This window comes from Takifugu flavidus, chromosome 19, assembly GCF_003711565.1.
Source record: "Takifugu flavidus isolate HTHZ2018 chromosome 19, ASM371156v2, whole genome shotgun sequence".
Classification (NCBI taxonomy): domain Eukaryota; kingdom Metazoa; phylum Chordata; class Actinopteri; order Tetraodontiformes; family Tetraodontidae; genus Takifugu; species Takifugu flavidus.
In genome coordinates, this window is record NC_079538.1 from 5,192,673 (window position 1) to 5,213,023 (window position 20,351).

At 49.0% G+C, this 20,351-nt stretch overlaps 1 protein-coding gene across 7 annotated transcripts; it reads left to right on the forward strand.

The window, feature by feature from the left end:
- Positions 1-258: 258 nt before the first annotated feature.
- LOC130515843 (rho-associated protein kinase 2-like) lies at positions 259-19,390 on the forward strand. 7 transcript variants are annotated; one of them, XM_057016373.1, is made up of 35 exons: positions 276-413; positions 589-703; positions 3,705-3,786; positions 4,169-4,269; positions 4,847-4,984; positions 5,114-5,374; positions 5,854-5,998; positions 6,067-6,205; positions 7,458-7,549; positions 9,096-9,255; positions 10,352-10,442; positions 10,527-10,606; positions 10,780-10,828; positions 10,912-11,047; positions 11,180-11,271; positions 11,421-11,667; positions 12,450-12,556; positions 12,639-12,798; positions 12,912-13,072; positions 13,337-13,521; positions 13,645-13,714; positions 13,849-13,952; positions 14,235-14,421; positions 14,533-14,626; positions 14,735-14,829; positions 15,030-15,203; positions 15,277-15,445; positions 15,626-15,835; positions 16,297-16,364; positions 16,447-16,535; positions 16,659-16,737; positions 16,822-17,089; positions 17,191-17,467; positions 18,060-18,151; positions 18,902-19,390. In XM_057016373.1, exons 2-34 carry the CDS (start codon positions 608-610, stop codon positions 18,148-18,150), a joined length of 4,497 nt encoding a protein of 1,498 aa, XP_056872353.1. In that variant the 5' UTR covers positions 276-413; positions 589-607; the 3' UTR covers position 18,151; positions 18,902-19,390. The 7 variants fall into 7 exon arrangements, with proteins under 7 accessions (XP_056872354.1, XP_056872352.1, XP_056872355.1 ...); XM_057016374.1 differs by lacking the exon at positions 18,060-18,151 and adding an exon at positions 17,790-17,869 and having other exon boundaries at positions 259-703; XM_057016372.1 differs by having other exon boundaries at positions 259-703.
- The last annotated feature ends 961 nt before the right edge of the window (positions 19,391-20,351 follow it).

A 20,351-nucleotide genomic window follows, 5' to 3' on the forward strand; every position in this document is an offset into this window, starting at 1 on the left:
TCCAAACAATAAAGTTAATTTTCGGCATATTTAAAATCGATATTTCTTCCACATAAATATTGTGCAGACCTCTGACTTTTTACCCTCAAATTGCAAATAAATGATTGCAACGCCGCAAGAGACGAAAAAATACCCCCGAAAAATAACTCAATTGCACTGATTGACTTGGATTTATTTTCTGGCCATTCAATGTGTTTTATTGTTGTCACCTTCCTAACCGGAAGTGGTGTTAGTTACTTTTTTGACGGCTTGACACTGATTGTCCCTGAGTTCAGACTCGTTGCGGTCCGAACACACTGAGCCGTGTTACCTGGGAGCGGACGGGACTCACCTGGCGGAGACGCGCCCCGACGTTCCGGGTGTCAAAAGTCCATCTGAGTGGCTTTTTTCCTGTGACGCGCTCCTGACAAAAGGTTGGAGACGACTCTATCTGGCGGCAGCCGAATTATTAACCAACAGAGGCTCGCGTTGACATGAAATGATCCAGGCAGAGCGCGCACAGAGACCGCGCACCCGACACAAGACAACCTCCAGGTGTTTCCCCCCATTCCCTTTGCCGCTGTCGCAACTTTAATGTTATTTGGGCAGGATACGCGCTTGTGGAATCATGCCGGGAGCGGAGAGCAGACAGGAAAGCCGCTTGGCGAAGCTGGAGGCTCTTATGAGGAACCCCCAGTCGGCACTAAACTTGGAAACCCTACTGGTGAGTTTGCGTTCGCCTTCAGGGTCAGATACAGGTACGAGTGTCATGACACACGGCCATAAGGAAATCACGCACGGATCATCACTGGTAATCGAAACCTTTTCTTTTATTGAACCAAAGTCTGCAGCTGTAAAAACACATACTGGGAAATTAGATCAGACACTTTAAAATGGGCTGAACATTTCCTGTTTTGCCACTGTTGATAGTCTTCATTTGCCCCCCCCACCTGTCCAAAGACCCGACTCACCCAATTTGACAAAGCAAACACATTTTTTCAATCTGCGGGGTTTTCAAGCCTCACACACCTTTGTTTTCTAGCCTACGGCCATGGAGAGGTGCAGTTTGAGGCAGGGAGGACGTGCCTCTGCGTTCAGATGCAGCTCTTGCGGGTCTGAACCCCCCCTCGCTGTCAGTGGACCCCTGCTGTGGGTCAATAAGACAAACCGATGAGACAAAACCGATGACGTCAAGTCAAAAATATGCTGTCCCTGCACTAGTTCCTCCTGTAAGGAAGCCTTATCTAATGAGGGTGGGGGGGGGGGGGGGGGGGTCAGTTGTGACTGTTAAATCTGACATTAATGAACCCGTCCATCCAAACCAGCCCTGAACCCTTTCTCTCTGTGGTCACGAGTCCAACTTGGGTCACCATAGGGCCTGAATACAGGAAGCTGCCACACAGGAAGCTGAAGTCACTTCCTGGATTGACCAGACGTGACCTGACATCACTTTCCTGTTTGTCTGCGATCATTGTCGCATCGTGACATCTTTGTTAAATCCGCACCACAAAGGAATCATAGTCATTTCTGGTTTATATCTACTAAGTGGTTTTTTTTAAAGGTAAGTCACAATTTGCTGCCGACTCGCAGCAGTGCTTTCAAATATGGACACTTAATGTTTATCTAACGTGGGCGAGTGGTGTAAATATGGGATGTCTTCACCTCACAACAGACCAGTCAGGTAGGGCTGCAGTGGCTGTGGGCGAATCAGGTGCTTTATGGAATGGATTCATCTAAAATAAATCTACTTAATCACATTTAAATGGCCCGGCAGGTTCAGCAGGTGTTCAGTTACCGCAGTGGTGTGTGTACAGGAAAATATGTCTTAAACTGTGTTACTTATTGACACGTGCTGCACATGCACCATGACCCTGGTGGCCCAGACGGGCCGGGGCAGGTGTGAGGCCGCGCTTGTGGAAGAAGGGTTTTATTTAGAGACGGTTCGAATAAATGAGAGACGGCATCACAAAAATGCCAGCAGAATCACACACACACACACACACACACACACACACACAGAGCGGTTCTGTAAAGTCCCCACACACGGAAACATTGAACGTTCTTTTTGGTGGGTGGAGGCATCTCGACGCGTTCTAAGCGCCTCTGAAGAGACGGTGTCGGATCACTGCAGGGGTGGGTGTGAGGTGTTGTCTGAGGACACGTTACCACACGGCAACCGCAGAGTCGTGTTCAGATCCGTCCCGGCTGCAGGTAAAAAATTGAGTTTCTGTCCCTAAAAAAGTGCCTCTGCTCCTGCCCGGCCTCTCCTGTCTCAGGATTAGCTGTTTTTAAACACTGGTGGGCAGCGACAACAGACAGATATTGTTGCCCATGGTAACGACACCTTTCTGGAGTCACAGGGTGGCTTGTGTCTTGTACAAATTCTCTATATTGGCCTCATTCCAGGTAAAAGTCTGTGTAGTCTTGCCAGCTGCAAACATGCGCAAAGCCAGACATTAAAATCACTCACTTGTTTACTTGCTGTCTTCCTGTAGCTGTTTTCATCTTACAGGAATCTTCTGACACAACAGTTTCCTAGGAAATAATTGTAGGATCAGTAATTAATTGCTGTTTTTAAGTAAAACATGAATCATGTTTGACTAAATGTAGAAAAATGCCACTTACTCGTACGTTTCTCCTATGTTATTACTTTGTTTTTAATAAAACTCCACAACAGAAATAAAACAAAACATTAATCATCTAAATTTAAATAAAAGATTATATCATAAATATGATATTAAATATAGTATTTAAACACAATAATTTCTCCACAGAAGACGTAAATATGAATTCAAGGTTTAAAAAGGTCAGATATTAAATGTATCCACAAAGACCTGAAACCATCCCACAAACACGAGACTTTGTAGCAGCTAAATGACTTTAATTGTAATTTGTAATCATAAAGTCAATAAGCAGGTTACAAAAAGACCCCACCTTGAACACCTTGAAAATATTTCTGATTCAACAAAATTGGCCTAAATTAACCTTTAGCACTAAAGCAGGTACACACACACACACACACACACACACACACACACACACACACACACATCCCTTTATGTAGCCTGGAGGGAGCGCTCAGCCTGAATCCAGAACCATAAGCTGTTTGTCCCACAATAGCTTGTGAGCCTTCAGGTCTATTTCCGCCCGCCTGTGTTGGGGGGGTCGGGGGGTATCTCTCCACACCGTTGCTATTTAAAGGTGCAGAATTATTCCACATTCCACTCCCCACCCACTCACCCGTCCCTGAACAAACAGGCCTGATGACTCCGTCCAACCCTCCGTTGCACCCCCCCAACCACCACCACCACCACCAAAAGCCTCAGAGGTTTCCATGTGAAACTCAACCCTGCCGGTTTAAGCCCTGATGACACTGACGCGGCCTCACTGGCTTTTCATTCCAGGCGCTCTGCGTGGAGCTGCAGGGGGGGAGATTTGTTGGTTTGGTGATGGTGTGTGTGGGGCTTCAACAGCGTTGTTGTGGCGTTCCATCCAGTCTTCATTGTTCTGTTGTGTTGCTCGTTAGCTGCGTTCACAGCCCACAAACATCAGCAGTCCTTCCTCGCATTCATCAGGTTTGATTTTTATCCGTCCGCGGCTAACGAAGCTGACGGATGAACAATAGCCCCCAAACTTCCCAGCAAAAATAAAACGTGGAGTCAGCGTCGGAATACCGTTGGGTTCGCGTCCAGAGAGTGACCTGGCTTTGTTTTTTGTGTTTGCAGGACTCCATCAGCGCACTGGCGCGTGATCTGAACTATCCCGCTCTACGGAAAAACAAAAACATAGACGCCTTCCTCAACCGATGTAAGTGCCAACGGGTGCACCGTTCTCAGGGTCTTCCTGTGTCGGTGGTAAGAATTTTGTCCCTCCTCTGACCCTTGAAGGTCTCCCCGGGCTCCATCTGATACTTTTTGGCCCCTGCAAAAGTGACAAAAAGACCACAGAGCTCTGCGAGCCAATATTCTGCCTGTATATTTAAAGAATTCCTGTCAGCTCTTATTTACGACAGCAAATTTAAATTCCAAATCCTGACATTAACATTGAATAAGCGTTGCTGATCCCGTGTCTTCTGAATATTGACAGCTCCTCCACACTGCTGCTCTCTTTAGCTTAAAGGTTGTAGCTTTCCTGTCCTCTTCCTTGGGAGCAACAGTTGACGGCTATGTCCAATGTTTCCACCCTGCAGATGAGAAGGCGGCCAGTCAGCTGCAGGAGCTGCAGGTGAAGCTCTCCGACTTTGACAAAGTGAAGCTGATCGGCCGCGGGGCCTACGGGGAGGTGCAGCTGGTGAGGAGAGGCCTTCGTGTGTTTATCTTCGTGTCCCAGGGCAGCAGTTGCACCGAGGAGCACGAAGGCTCCAGACTTTCTGTGTCTCCAGGTCCCTCCTGTAAAAATTCCAGGAATGAGGGCCACTAGAGGGAGCTGCACCCTGTCAATCCACCAAAATATGCACCTGTACTCTGCTGCTCTTCTGTACGCCTGAAACCTTCATGCAGCAGTGGCGGCTGCAGGTCCCCCAGGCAGGGGGGGCATCTCCTGTCCCACGCTCAGTTTTCCCAAATGCCTGTCCCTTGTGCTCCCACACGCCTGAATTTGTGTCCTGTAGAGAGTCTTGTGGTGGAGAAACAAGCCTGGACAGGCTCTGTGAGTGGGTGAAGAGTGTGAAGTCTGAGGGGGGGAAGGGGGGCTCTCAGCAATTCTGCTTACATCCTGTGCAAACATGCCTTTCTATGGGCGTTTGTTTGCAATTCCAGGTTCCCCCGACTCGTCTCCTCTATCTAATCTCTGTGACTTTTAGACTGTCGATGTCTTGTTTTTGTCTCCACGGTGCTGTTGATATTTACCCCTCTGCGCTCCTGTTTAGGTCCGTCACAAGGCCTCTCAGAAGGTCTACGCCATGAAGCAGCTCAACAAGTTTGAGATGATCAAGCGGTCGGACTCGGCCTTCTTTTGGGAGGAGCGGCACATCATGGCTTTCTCCAACAGTCCCTGGGTGGTGCAGGTGCACAGAAACATTTATTCTATAGAGGAAAACTGCGATGTCAGACTCAAAACGAGAGCTTTAAAGTCTAAAGTAGTTGTTCAGGATGTTGTCGAGTGCGTTAACAGATCTGAGACGGCTCTTCTCCAGCTGTGCTGCGCCTTCCAAGATGACCGCCACCTCTACATGGTGATGGAGTTCATGCCCGGCGGCGACCTGGTCACGCTCACCATGAACTACGACATACCCGAGAAGTGGGCTCGCTTCTACACGGCCGAGGTGGTGCTGGCGCTGGACGCCATCCACTCCATGGGCTTCATCCACCGCGACGTCAAACCGGACAACATGCTGCTCGACCAGCATGGCCACCTGAAGCTGGCGGACTTCGGCACCTGCATGAAGATGGACTCGGTAGGTCAAGGTTGAAGCTCCGGTGCGCCACCAAGTGTTGATATTGTGAACTTCCTGCAGCGACACTGTTTTTTTAAAAGGTCTCAGGCGTTATTGTGCCCAACAGCCCGGCGTTGGTCGGGACATTTTTTCACTTCCACCTATTTGTTTTTTACTGCGGGGGCCTCTGAGTGCCCGGTTCACACGCTCGCTCTCCACACATCTCTCAAATGTTCTGGTAGACGGAATGAGTCACACAAACATGGTCGGAGCTTAGCTCTGCCCGAAATTGGCTCTTTCTTTCATAAATCATCCATTCTCGCTGAATTTTTAGCCTCTTGGTGAGGTTTCATAGACATTTTCAACCGCAACAATGCAAATGTTTTTCCCGCTGCTTTTCATGGGCCTGTTTTTTTTTCTAAGCTTGTTTGCTGTCTCCTCTAACCCCGGCAGTCCGATACAGTCATTAATGTTCTATTTTTGTGTTTCTCGGCTGGCAGACAGGCATGGTTCACTGCGACACAGCTGTAGGTACGCCTGATTACATCTCCCCAGAGGTGCTCCAGTCTCAGGGTGGTGATGGTTACTACGGCCGGGAATGTGACTGGTGGTCTGTGGGAGTCTTTATCTATGAGTTACTGGTTGGTGAGTATCACCACGTTATATATCAGACGTATTGTGGAGAGGATCTTATAGAATATGTGTTTTTACAGGTGAAACCCCCTTCTATGCCGAGTCTCTCGTTGGAACTTACGGGAAGATCATGAACCACAAGAATTCCCTAATCTTCCCAGAAGATGTGGAAATGTCTCAGGATGCCAAAGACCTCATCTGTGCCTTTCTTTCTGACAGGTTTGTGTTTAGTGATTTCAGACTGTTTTGCCATTATTTTTTGATTCAAGCTAGCAGTGGGCAGCCTGTGCACAGCTTTGCTCTCCTCATTGTTTCCCAGCAGGTATAAATCTCTTACAGGTTTCCTGCTAAATGGCACCAGATGCTCTATTTTTAACAAATGTTTGAAAAAAAGGAGCAATATAACAAGAGTGACGGCAGACTGCTGCACATTTGGTGTGTTTTTATGTGGGACTGCCTCTAAATAATGGGCAGCACCCAGTGTTCAATATAAAATATCTTATTTTGGAAGTAATTTGCTCAGCAAAAGCCAAATGGTGCCAGCCGTATTTAGCGTTCCATTCACAAGCTATAATTCATAACATCATTGTTATTTAGAGTCAATCGCTCCAATGGCTGTCTGTCATGTGCTTGTTTTGCTGGCCCCTCCCACTTCCTGTTTACGTTGGGAACCCTGCCCCAGGGTTAAACACAGGCCATTTCTGCTTCAATACAGAACAACCTTTCATGTTCTCTCACTTGTTTATTTACCTTAACTCAACATTCTCACACCGCAGACAAAATCCCAGCTCACACACACGCACACGCGCGAACACACACGTAAATATTGCAGCGCTTGGGCTGAATTAATCTCTTTGTTCTTTATTTTATAAATCTTTTTATTTTTCCTGTTTTTTGGTGGCAATTTTATTCCTCCCATCGTCTCCTATGTTTTTTAGCCTCCCTCCCTGCAGTCGTCAGTTCTCCCGACGTTGACACCTGGGTCCTGCTGACGTTTTGACCTACCTGTCGGATCGTGGGGTGGGGGATGGATTTAAAAAACTCTCCCTCTCCTTCTTCCTTTCCTTCTCTTGCCCGCCCTCTCTTCCTCTTTCTGGGATGTGGAATGTCCCACACGTGGCAAAGCCCAAACTGCTGCACCACTTTTAGGGGGGGGGGTCAAAAAGGAGGGTCTGTGTGGTTTTTAAGAGAGGGAACGAGGCAGCAGGTTGGGCAGTCGTGCCGGAGTTGCTGCCGTCGCCTCCCGCGGCCTGATCCCGCTGCCTTCGCTCCCTCTCTCCTCCCGGAACTTTATCAGAAGGTTCCACCGTCTACCGGCAGCTGGTCGGATCGGTCAGTCCCCCACGGTCACCGTGCGCGTGTGTGCGTTTGGGATGACATGTTGATGATGGTGGTGGGTGGAGTTGTGAAATGGGGGCGTGGCTACAGCGTGCTACAGGGCTGACAGGTTTGATTTTCTCGCTGTGTTCAGGAAAGTTCGGCTGGGACGCAATGGAGTGGATGACATCAAGCGGCACGCGTTTTTCCAGAACAACCAGTGGACCTTCGACATCATCCGAGAGAGTGAGTGTGTGCACGTCTTTCAAACCTAGTGGGGCTTTTATGGTCCAGGATTGCAGCTGGCAAGTCCCTCCTTCCCATCTCTGCTAATGTGTGCCCTTTAACTTTGCTTATGTTGCTTATCATTTTTAGCACATTCTTTGCAGCCCTGTGCTTTTCACCCTGAGCTCATGATGAATTTTCATCGTATGAGTCAGCCAGCCTGCACGAATATGACACGCATGCTCTGCGCTTAAATCTGACATTATCGGAGCTATTAGTGACGCACACAGACTGCAGGGTAACAACCTGCGCTGAACAGACTGAAGCTGAACAGGCTGAAGCTGAACAGTGATGCACTGAGCTTTTACTGAGCAGTGCAGTAACTCCTAATAATGACCTTTCTGTACTTTCAAGAAAGGCTCGTCTGCACATCTGCAAAGAATCACCCTTAATCTCACCTTAGTATCAGATGAAGCGTCTTTAAGGCAGGAAGGAAGTAATCACAGGGATGTTTTACAGATACGAACAGGAACGCTGTCGGTATGGACTTACACGCAGACCCTTTCAGTTTTCCTCACAGCTTCTCACCTGGCTCTGATTAAGGCCACAGACATGATGTTTTTACCAAACTTCAGACAGTCTGGAGCACAAAGCTACGACTGTGCTGCCGCTGCGTTTGCACACACGCGCTCTGTCGCAGACGCATCGAAGCCGTCACCCTGCTGCCGTCCCGTCGCGGCGCCCCGTGGAGAGAGCGGCGCTGACTCTCCTCGAGCTTGTGATGTTTATAAAGTAGCGGCGTGGTTGCGCTGATAGATGGATGCGTTAGACTGGAGGCAGCACCCCACAGAGGCGGGGAAGGCGGGGCAGGCCGTGCGGCCTGTTGGGAACTAATGAGAAGGGCGCCTTGAGTTCGGAGGGTTTTCTCCCGCTCTCTCGCTTTCGCTGTGGCGACGGACGCCTGTCATTAGCTGCCCGCTATCAGAGCGTATTCTGGGAATCGATGCCACATGGGCCTCCACGGAGCGGCCCGTGTCTCTCTCTGTCTCGCCACAAGTTTTTTTATCCCTCATTTGTTTTAATTCCTGCGCTCGGGTCTCTCCCTGCATTCTCTCCTTGCAGTCGTCACGCTGAGGTTTGCGTCCCGACCAAACACTAACGAGCTCCTTGCCTCCAGCCAGCGACTCAATCCACAATAGCGGCATTTTTATCTGGGAACTATATATGGCTGAGTTTTATCTGATTGGTCCTTTGGCACATTTTAATCTGCCTTTCGGGCAGATCTTGGATGCGTGGTTACCACTGCAAAAGCCAGAGCCAGCATTTTAGTTTTGCCGCTGAAAGACATAGTGTGCAGGACACAAAGGGAGCACTATACGGGCAAAGCAGGGGTGTCAGTCTCTCGCCAACCTGCCCAGAGCTTTACCACGAATATCCTGGAAAAGTGGGTTTCTTGGACATGCTGTTTAGATTTAAATACCTGCAGCTGCAGGTTTCTTTGTAAAGCAGCACTGCTGTTTCTCCTCCTGGTCCTCCTCCTCCATGATACCTTGTCTCTCCCCTCCAGCGGTGGCTCCAGTCGTGCCAGAGCTGAGCAGTGACATCGACACCAGCAACTTTGACGACATAGAGAATGACAAAGGCAACGCCGAGACCTTCCCTCCACCCAGAGCGTTCGTGGGCAACCAGCTGCCGTTTGTTGGCTTCACTTACTTCAAGGAGGACCAGTAAGTTCACTTTTTGTCAGTGTTTTGATGCACATTCGCAAATTAAATTGGCATTTGGAGTGGATTTTTTTTACAAGGGGTTTTATAAAAAAGTCCCTACCATGGTGGTTTAAAATGGGCATGAGGAGTCAGGAAGCAAGTTTGTAGACAGCTCTGAGTCTAAGAGGCACAGGCAGCTTCACACCCGTGCCTTTTTAATACCGTCACGCAGCAGCTGGACAGTGTTCGCCTGTTCGTGCTCCACACTGCCGCCTTGTTCTGAGAAGCCCTTTAAATGCTCTCTTTGCTCAGGCTGCAGTGGAACTGCTCTGAAGTTGGTGGAACTAGTAAAAACCGACAGCTGTGTGTTGAATTTCTGATCCTATAGCACTCTAATCAGCCTTAACCTCAGGATGCTTTTTTAGTTCAGCCAGGGATTCCACGTCTTTCTCGTTGACATTAATTTAAACAAAGCAGAGTCAAGGTCACAACGAAAGCTTTTAATTAAATTGGCCTTCGGGATGAACCATAGCTCCTCTGAAATGATTTTCCGATATATTCCGGGAGCATTTCCATATTCAGTTCTCTTTTTGCTCGCTGCTTTCTGAAGTGAAGCGAAAACAACTTCAAATGCTCTGACAGAGGTTATGTAATGATTCCCAGAGACGCACGCCCAGGATTCCCCCGTCAGAATTTGGCAGCAGCCGTGTGCGTTGAACACGGTCTTCGATCTCTCCAAACAGACTTTCCAGAACTTTAGAAAGATGGCTTTAGGCTCGCTGCATGAGATCATTTATTGAAAGCTGAAACATCACGTCTGAAGTGAATGAATATTAAGCAGCTAAGTGGCGCCAGGGTTTAAAATATGGTGCTCAACTGTACACATGTGACCAGTACAGGCAACCCCCCGGTAACAGCAGGAAGATTGTTCTGATTGGTCCCTTCAATTTCATTAATTATGAGACAAACCTGATCTGTGATGGAAAATAATCTTTTTCTTATTGACCAAATCATGAAATGATGAGGGCCCAACGAGCATTAGCTGTTGTTTAAGTGAGCAGATTTTAAAATAATTCTGATATTTATTTGTATTTTTTAATCGCATCACTTTTTGTAGGTTACTGAAGGCGAATAATAAATACTTGGCAGAAGATTCAAAGGACGGTGAGGAAAACAGCGAGAATAAGGAGTCGGACACCAACACAGAGGTTCGTATGTCCTAAAACAGAAGGGTGGGAGATGGTGATGGCTCTGAGCTGATAGCCTTTGTGTTTTTCTGATGCCGTGAGCAGCTTCAGAAAAAGCTTCATCAGCTGGAGGAGCAGCTCGACTGTGAGATGCAGGCCAAAGATGAGCTGGAGCAGAAGTGCAAGTATGATTAATCTGAGGCCTTGATTTCAGTCTGTATCAACCGGATGAGGAGGTTTGAAATCTCCCCTTTAGCTGAGGCGGGGAGACTTTGATTGAGTTACATAAGTGAGACCTGAAGGTTCAAAAATTTAGCTTTCTGCTAATCATGGGAACTTGCGCCTTTTTATTCCACAGAAATGCCACCAACCGTTTAGAAAAGCTTGTGAAAGAGCTGGACAAGGAGGTAAGAGTGAAACCTGCCCTGTTGTTCACCCGACCTGGTAGGAAGGCAGAGGAACAGAGCTCACTCTGCTCACGCTCCCGCAGATGAGCGGCAGACAGAAAGTGGAGGCCTCGCTCCGTCAGCTGGAGAGAGAACGAGCTCTGCTGCAGCACCAGAGCGTCGAGAACCTGCGCAAGGTGGAGCTCGAGACTGACAGGAAGCGGAGCCTGGAGAACGAATGTGAGCGCCCAGCAAAATATCCCATCCACATAGCTGCCGTTTAAACTGCCGGGAATCCACAGCAAATCCGCTTGAGTGTCGACCCCATGAACGAAACCTGTGTGTTTTAGAGTTATCTGTTGTTTTTTACAGTGAACAACCTGAGGGATCAGCTGGAGGATCTTCGGAAAAAGAACCAGAATTCCCAAATCTCCAACGAGAAGAATATCCAACTGCAGAAACAAGTGAGGAAGAGGTGTTTTATTCCATCATGAAGGCGTTTCCTGTGTTCAGTACAGCTTGGTCTGTCTTTTTCCTCATTTAACCCCTTTAATTTGACTGCTGCACTGACCCACTTTAGCGAGAAAGTTTCATCCTTTCATCCATCCCGCAGCTCGACGACACCAACGCTGGGCTGCAGGCGGAACAGGAGGCGGCAGCCAGGCTGAAGAAGAGTCAGGCAGAGGCGCAGAAACAGGCTCAGAGCCTGGAGGCCAGCCTGGGGGAGACGAAGGAGAGGTGTAGCCAGCTGGAAAAGGACAGGATGGAGCTGGAGAAGCAGCTGACGGCGCTGCAGGCCGAGCTGGACGAGGAGAGGAGAGATGGAAACCTCAGGACCGAAACCATCGCTGACCTGCAGGGTGAATTTGGGAGGATTAAAGCGGTCTACGAGAAATCCACTGTGGCTTTTACTGCCCTCATATGACTGCTGTTTTATGGCAAACATTCTCCCAAACATTTGAGATACACTGAAGCAAAGTGCGACATACAGTCATGAACTTAAATACATCTTTAGAAGAACTTTTCCCTCCAGTGTCATAACAGCTTTTTAGCTGCTTTGAGGTAGCAAAGGCTGCATACATATAGAGGCTGGAACTGAACATAAATCAGATAGGGGGTCATGGTTATTACATTTTAAAACCTCACCAACAGGCCAACATCTATTTAATGGTCTCATATATTCTAAAAGTGTTAGCATCAGTGCCAGGTAAGAAAAAAGGTTAATTTGGTTCCATGACAGCTCATAATCAGAGTGTTAGCTCCGAGGGCGGCTGCAGTAAACCTCTGGCCAGTAGCAGGAACAGAGCAGCTGGTGGCCGGACTGGGTATTAGATGGGAATTTGTAGTTTTGGACCAGGCCAGGGGAAATATCAGATCATAGGTGGAAACATCTGCTCAAAGGGCTGTAGCAGCCAAAGCGGCACCAGAGCCAGCACCTCTTACACGACTGGCTGTTTGGAAAGTTAGAAGGTGCTCAGTGCCAGCCGCTGAGGTCAGAGGGGATGTACCCAAACAACAGCCATGCCACATGTGGGCGGAGGCGGCTCAAGGAAAAATATGCATGTTGTTTTTCCTTTAAGGAGAACACAATGCTTAATACTTCCTTTATTTCATCGTACCTTTTTCCATTACTCAATTTCAGGACGTGTTGGGAGACTGAAGGAGGAGGTGAAAGAAGTGAAATCCTCCCACTCTGAAGTCCTGTCTGAAAAGAAGAAGCTTCAGGAGCAGTTGGGCATCCTTGAAAAGGTCGGTTGTGATTTTTTTCATTTCTTTTTTCCGTCCGAAAACATTACAAACATTACGGCATTACACATTTCTGATGGTGCAGGAGAAGAGCAACCAGGAGATAGACTTGATGTTCAAGCTGAGGACTCTGCAGCAGAGTATGGAGCTGGAGGAGCTGGAGCACAAGGCCACCAAAGCCAAGCTGGCGGATCAAAATAAGATCGACCATTCCATCGAGGAGGCCACCCCTGAGGCCCTGAAAGGTGAGAGCGCACAATGGCCTGAGAATGCTTTCGAGCTAAAACCGCATCCGAAAATTGGCAGTTCTGACCGCGCTACAAACCCTCTCCTTGGGTTTTTGTTTTTTGAATTCCAGAGGTGGAATTGACGCTGCAGGAGGAGCGCAGCCTGAAGATGCAGGTGGAGGGGAAGCTGCTGCAGCTGAAGAAGGAGCACTCCATGCTGGACTGTGACTACAAGCAGGCCAAGCAAAAGCTGGACGAGCTGCAGACACAAAAGGAGAAACTCTCCGAAGAGGTAGGACCGGTCGCATCTTATAGTGAGGTCATACTTCTTCGCTTCACGCCACTGAGTAATCCCTGATGAAATAATTATGACGACAGCTTTTATCGGTTAGCGCGCAGCTTGAACTGTCGCCTTGCGCCACCTGTTAGTGACGGGCTGGCTGAGAGCACCCACGTGTACCGCTGAGGCACGCCGAAGCATCGCTCAGTCCAGGCACGTAAATGGGTTATTTTAAAAATGACTGATGTATCTTCTCTTTCTTGGCCGATGGTGCAGGTAAAGAACCTGAGCCTGCGGCTGGAGCAGGAGAGCCACAGGCGAAGTCTGAGCCAGAGCGAGCTGAAGATGCAGACCCAGCAGGTGTCGGTGCTCCGCTCTTCAGAGAAACAGCTCAAGCAGGAGCTCAACCACCTGCTGGACATGAAGCAGACCCTGGACAAGCAGAACCAGGAACTGCGCAGGTTAAAACCCAACGAGCTGATCCAACACGCAGCCCCGGTGTTTTGTTACGCTGAGCAAAGCGCTTCGGCTCTGTGGGTAGTTGGCCAGCAGCAACGATTGACAGGTTGTTGGCTGTTTTCCAGGGAGAAGCAGGAGGTGGGTGGCCAGCTGAAGGAACTGAAAGACCAGCTGGAGGCAGAACAGTATTTCACGGTAATTCCAAACCACAGTTTTCTGCATTTTTCTGCACCTTCGCCACAAAACCGCAGCGGAGGTGGGAATATGTGACACGCTGCACTAAATCTGCACTATAAAACGATCTGGATCTCCGTCCCTCCTCCCTTAAGACCCTGTACAAGACGCAGGTCCGTGAGCTGAAGGACGAGAGCGACAAGAAGAGCAAACAGTGCAAAGAGCTGCAGCGGCGGCTGGCAGAGTACAAGGAGGAGAGGTGAGATTGCTGGTTAGCTGTGAGCGACTTCCAGCCTAAACACTGGAGCTGCAGACACCACTGCAGCCATAAAAAACAACAAAAAAACCACCCTGACGTGATTTGGGTCACGTACACATAAACAGTAGAGGAAAACAAATTAAAATCTGAATTCCACTAGATATGCTGAAGCGTCGCAACTGACAGACAATAGAACAAATATGTGATACTTAACCGGTTTTGGGAGTTTTTCTTATTAAAACTGAGTGTTTACTGAAGCTAAGGACTCTGTGTCAACCACAGGGAGTCACTGACGGCCCAGCTGGAAGCCAGTTTAACCAAGGTGGACACTGAGCAGCTGGCCCGCTCCATCGCCGAGGAGCAGTACTCTGACCTGGAGAAGGAGAAGATCATGAAGGAGCTGGAGATCAAAGACATGATGGCGAGACACAAGCAGGAACTCGGCGACAAGGAGGCCACCATCAGCTCGGTGAGAGGACGAAGTTGATCCTAGACCCCGGCTGTGATTACTGAGTCTAAAAACAGCAGAAATGCTGGTTTCATGTCGTGTCCCTGACCTCTGCCTCCACAACTGTCACAGCTGGAGGAGTCCAACCGCACGCTGACGGTGGACGTAGCCAACCTGGCCGGAGAGAAGGAGGAGCTCAACAACCAGCTGAAAGAAATGCAGCAAAGTGAGTGTGCGGCAGCGGCTGACGGGGACGCGGTGGCCTTCAGATTTATCACCGCCTCTCTCCACGAGCTTCTGAGCGGACTTTTCTTTTCTTTTTCTATTTTTACAGAGTTGCAGAAAGCCAAAGAAGCGGAGAAGCAGATGAACTCGCACAAAATGTCTTTCGAAAGGATGCTGCAGAACGAACGCACGCTGAAAATCCAGGTGTGTCTGGGCGCCTACACACGTCTGGAAAGCCTGGCACGCTTTCTCTCCTCAGTTTAACTTCCGTGGCGCAGATGTAGTTCCAGCGCATCGTCTGTGGTTAAGAATAACGTTGAGCTGCAGGCTGGTGCTGAACCTGGGCTCTACATCGCTCAGATCTGTAAGATTCTTCCAGGCTTTAATGTATGTTTCGCTTCCAGGCCATCAACAAGCTGGCCGAGGTGATGAACAGAAGGGTGCCGGTGCGGGGGGGCACGGAGGTTCACAGGAGGGAGAAGGAGAACAGGAAGCTGCAACTGGAGCTGCGGGCAGAGAAGGAGAAACTCAACAGCACCATCATCAAGTACCAGAGGGAAATGACAGATATGCAGGCGGTCAGTAGAGCAGCAGAGATCCGCTGTGGCCGGCGTGTCGCAGGAGGCTAACGCCGCTGCTTTTGACCTTCAGCTGTTGGCGGAGGAGAACCAGGTTCGCCTGGAGCTTCAGATGGCGCTGGACAGCAAAGAGAGCGACATCGAGCAGCTGCGTTGCCAGATTTCCACCCTCAGCGTTCACTCACTGGACTCCACCAGCATCAGCAGCGGCAACGACCTGGACACGAGCGAGGGATACCCAGGTAACCTCTGGGTCCGCTCCCAGATCCCCTCACACGGCCCTCCGGGTTCCTGCCGTTTGTTTTCACTTCTTGTTTTGAACTTCCAGGCTTTTTTTCAGTTTCACCGGCTCCTCACGCTGACTCTGTATTTCCCCCCTTCTCCTCTCACTTCCACCTCTCTCTCCGGCTTACCGGGCGCAGTGCGCATTAGTCACTCCCACACCTCCGAATCTATGTCCTTCACCTACCAGCGAACACACAAATCCGTCTGCATCGGCACGCGGCCCCGCCTGCACTCGGATCTCTTTGACTCCGAGTCTGAGGACGAGGACGAACGTGACGGGCGGGTGGAGCAGGGCCCGGCCCCCCTGGCGCTCACCTACGAGCAGCCCCCTGAGGCTGAACCTGGAGGTGACCCTGCATGACCGCCCAATCCCAGGAGAGGGGCGTAAATGAAAACCCCAATTTATCATTATTATTATCAAAAAAAAAAGTCGAATTAATAGAATTCCCAGCAGAAGACCCTCAACCCTGGTTTATTCCTGCAGATTTTCAACTAACCCTATAATCTACTGCGTGTCTCTAATCCTGAGCTCTGAGTTTTGTCTGCATTTTTACCAAAATAATCTCTTCTTTAAATTAACACAACGCGCGTCCCTTTTTGCTCATTGTGTGAATGTGCAGATTTCTTGTTTTATAAAGCGGGTTTTACGCCACTTTGGCTTGAGTGAGGCGTCGTTCCCTCCTCGAAGCGTCTGCTCGGTGGAAATGCCACCGCAGCTCTGAAATGTCAAGGTGGTTTTTTGAAGTGGTGATGAGGATTCAAAGTGTCTCCCTTTGGATTCATTCTATTTCTTCCCTCTGTGGTCTAGACTCCAGGCTGGAGGGCTGGATCTCACTTCCCACCAAGAACACAAAGCGCTTTGGATGGGACAAAAAAGTAAATCACTGTTCCTTCATTCCACGTATGGAACCATTCCTGCTAGTTCGCTACCTTCTACTGACCCTCGCTTCCTTCACAGTATCTAGTTGTTAGCAGTAAGAAGATCCTTTTCTATAACAGCGAGCTGGACCGGGAACAGGGCAATCCTTTCATGACACTGGACATTGAGTGAGTCCTTATTTTCATTCATTATCACATAAAATTGGTGATTTGTGCCCAGCAGTTTGATGTGTGTTCTTTATGTTTGAAAGCTTTGTTTTACCCTAAATCTTCCCCTTCTTCCTCCTACAGTAAACTGTTTCATGTCCGACCAGTCACTCACACCGATGTGTACCGAGCAGATCCCAAAGAAATCCCAAGGATATTCCAGGTGACGTTCAAGGACCTTTAGTTCTGTCCGCTCCGCCTTCCTTCCATTCCTTCCGCTCATTAGCATCTGTCGCTCTTCTCACAGATTCTATACGCTAACGAAGGCGAGGTTAAACGCGACCAGGAGGTCGTGATGGAGCCCACGCCGTTTGGAGAACGGCCCTCGTACATCAGCCACAAGGGCCACGAGTTCATCCTCACCCTCTACCACTTCCCGTCCAGCTGCGAGGTCTGCACCCGCCCCCTGTGGCACGTCTTCAAGCCCCCTCCTGCCCTCGAGTGCCGCCGCTGCCACACCAAGTGCCACAAGGACCACCTGGACAAGAAGGAGGAAGTTATTGTTCCCTGCAAGGGTCAGTATGCACGCCACCTGGAGACGAACCAGTATACACTAGGAAACACTGGGAACATCAGCCAATGATTCTAACCTTTGGAACTGACCTGTCGTCCTCAGTGAATTATGACATGTCCACGGCCAAAGAGCTGCTTCTGCTGACCAACTCTCAGGAGGAGCAGCAGCGCTGGGTCAGTCACCTCTACAAACGCATCCCGAGGAAGCATCCCACGTTGGGTCCCGCCGCCTCACTGAGCACGTCTCCCGAGGCGCCGCCGCGTTCCTCTCCGCGAGTGTCCCCCAGGCCGTCGCCCAGGAGTTCTCCTCACATGTCGCCTCACCGCGGCGCCGTCAAGATCCAGTCTGGCAGACAGCAGCAGACATCCAGCAAGACGAGGTGAGGAGAAGGTCACTATTCACGTGAGAAATTCCATTTATGCCCTCAGCTCATGTTTATTTTTGCACTAGTAAACCAAATCTCAGCTTACCGACCTGTTCTGACCACTTAAACTCTTCATTTTTTGAACCATATGTAGTTTCAACTCTGGCCGTAATGGTGATGTCATCACCCGCATGTGCAAAATCCTAATTCTGAGTAGAAACAGGCTCATAATGCCCCACAGGAGCCACTAACTACCCCAACCTGTTTTCCCAGGGTGGTTCCATCACTGACTTATCGTATTTTTACGACCTAACTTGCTCTCGTCCCCCCCCACCAGCGGCCCCATGCTCCGCATCATCCTCCACTGACCCTCTTCACCTCTGACCCCAGCATTCCTCCCACGCTGGGAGGCTGTAGGTAACAAGGCTTGTCATCGGCCGTCCGCCCTTCACAATCTCCCGCTGCCGCCGCGTCCATTAAATCGTCCCGTCGCTCTAACAAGCTGCGCTCTATCACCGGTGGCTCTGCGCCAGCCTGAGATGAACTTGGCGTGTTCCATCCCAGCACATTACTGAGTCCTGCCTGAACCTCCTACTCACTGTTTCAGATTGCTCGATTTCGGCCTGAACGACTGGAGCTGGTCGTTGGACGATGTCGATAACGAGGACGATGATGATGATGATGATTTGTTCTTCTGAAGCAAGTGAAGGGGGGGGGGGGGTAAATGGGCTCCTGCACGTGTGTGCGCATTCATTAGGGAAGCTCTCCGCGTGATCCGAAGCATGTTTGTGTACTAAAGTGGAGTGAAATTGTTCACGTTTGATAGAGAAATAGGTTTGTTGTTTTTTTTAAACTCAGCATGCTCACCAGGCACATTTTATGCTACTGTTAAATCCCACGTTTGAAGCGTTCCACGAACAGACAGATGGACTGACGGACAAACAGACGTTCATGTTAAAACTTCCAAAATCTCCGATACTGTACAGCCCCAAACACACAACCCACCTGATGGACCTATTTCATTCATTCATCATCCCTGTATGAGAGCATGAACACCAAAGTTTGTAATTTATTCATAAACGTCTCAATACTTTAAAACACGCTCTGCTTCATATAAAGCTAATGCTAACGGACCCTGTATCGGACATTAGGAGCTGATATTAAGACGCATCTGCTGAATGCAGCATTGATTCTTCCCTATAAAGAAATGGCCGTGGGGGTGTAATATTGTTTCCTAAGCATTATTTTACCCTGAAGACCAAGATTGCTAACCAGGTCTGTCTGGTTTTGGTGCATTCACTTATACAACGCGCCGCTGCTGGAAAGCTTCATTGTGTTCTGCGTGTGGATTTTGCGTGGGTGTTCTTTGAAGTCCAGCCATGCAGTTGGTCGCCTCCCAGGTTTTCACATCATTTTCTCTTCTCTCTCTGTCCCCGTCTCTCCTCGCAGTTAACCCTGGGCCAAACAAAGGTGTGTGTTTTCCTCGCTGCGGACCGATGATCACAGTGTGGACGCGGCGCCTTTCGTTGCGACTGAAAACATGGACAGAAATGCTGCCATCATGGTATTTTTTTGGTTGTGACCGACATGAGAGGCCGTCTACAAATGAGCTCTCGGCTGTTGAAGCTGCGTTGTTTTTCTAATCATAAAAAAACCTGGATGTGTGCGTGAGATTTGTATATAGGTGTCAGAAGCCTGCCTGTGCATTAATACACAAACCTAGCTCATAGTATAGATTTATTTCTGTGGATAAGAGAGCAGCACCTAATGCAACATGTATGTATCGTGGAAGCTTTCAGGCAGGATGTACTTCATTACATTACAGAGTTACAGCAAAGCCAGACAGAATAATGTGAATGTTCTTGCCATTAAAGAGAAAACTGCAATACTTTTGCCCACTTTACAAACATGAATAAAAAGAAATATCAATTGTTGGAACCCTGCCTCGAGGATTTGTCTATTTCATCCTGACATTCACACAAAAATTCAACCCTTTGGTGTAAAGCGCCAGTTAAATACACACATGGGTTTAAAGGGGGGGTTCCGGTGGACCATGTAGAACAATACAGCCAATTAGATGTGAAATCCTTCATATTTATCAAACATGCTGCTTGGTCATGCCAATAAATACTGTGCTTATTCCACTGAGGATAATAATGAGTTATTCTCAAGGTTTCCTGTGGCATCACATAATGGTAAAGTGTTAAACAAATGTGATATCACAAGTTAAACAAGATGAGATTAGTGGCGCCATCACATGGCGTTCATACAGCTGTGGGGTACATCGCCATGGTAGACCTGGTACGTCTCCGTCCTTGCATGCGGACTGAGTGGGCTTGACTGAAATAAATCTTTCAGGACGGCCCAAAGCCCACTCGCGCTCATCATACATAATGCAACGGTTCATCACATCTCCCATCTGCTGAAATCGTATTTCAGGCTGCAGGTCTGATCCTTTCTATCTATCAGCTGTGTGACTAAATGTCCCTGTTATACAACGGCAAAACCTGCCAGTCCCGCCTGCCGGCCCAAGCTCAGGGGCCCCTCCGCCATCTTCCTCCCGCTCGTCCTCCTGGTCGCTCACAGACGCCTGGAAATTGGGCACAGCTTTTCTTTAAACGTTGCTCGGACACAAAGCATCACTGATAATAGTGTCGTGTGATGCGGTACCGCGCATCATTAAATTACCTCTAATGCGTGCTCACTTCTCTCCTGAGACCAATAAACACACCAGAGCTTGTCAGAGGTCCACCGCCGCTGGGTGTTATTGATCGAAATTTGTTGTAATTACAGAAAAAGCAGTGTGCTGTTCCTCCACCATTTATTTCCACCCATTGTAACTATGATGTGTGTTTCCTTCACTGTATGACTGTGTTCCTGTGTATTACTTAATATTACC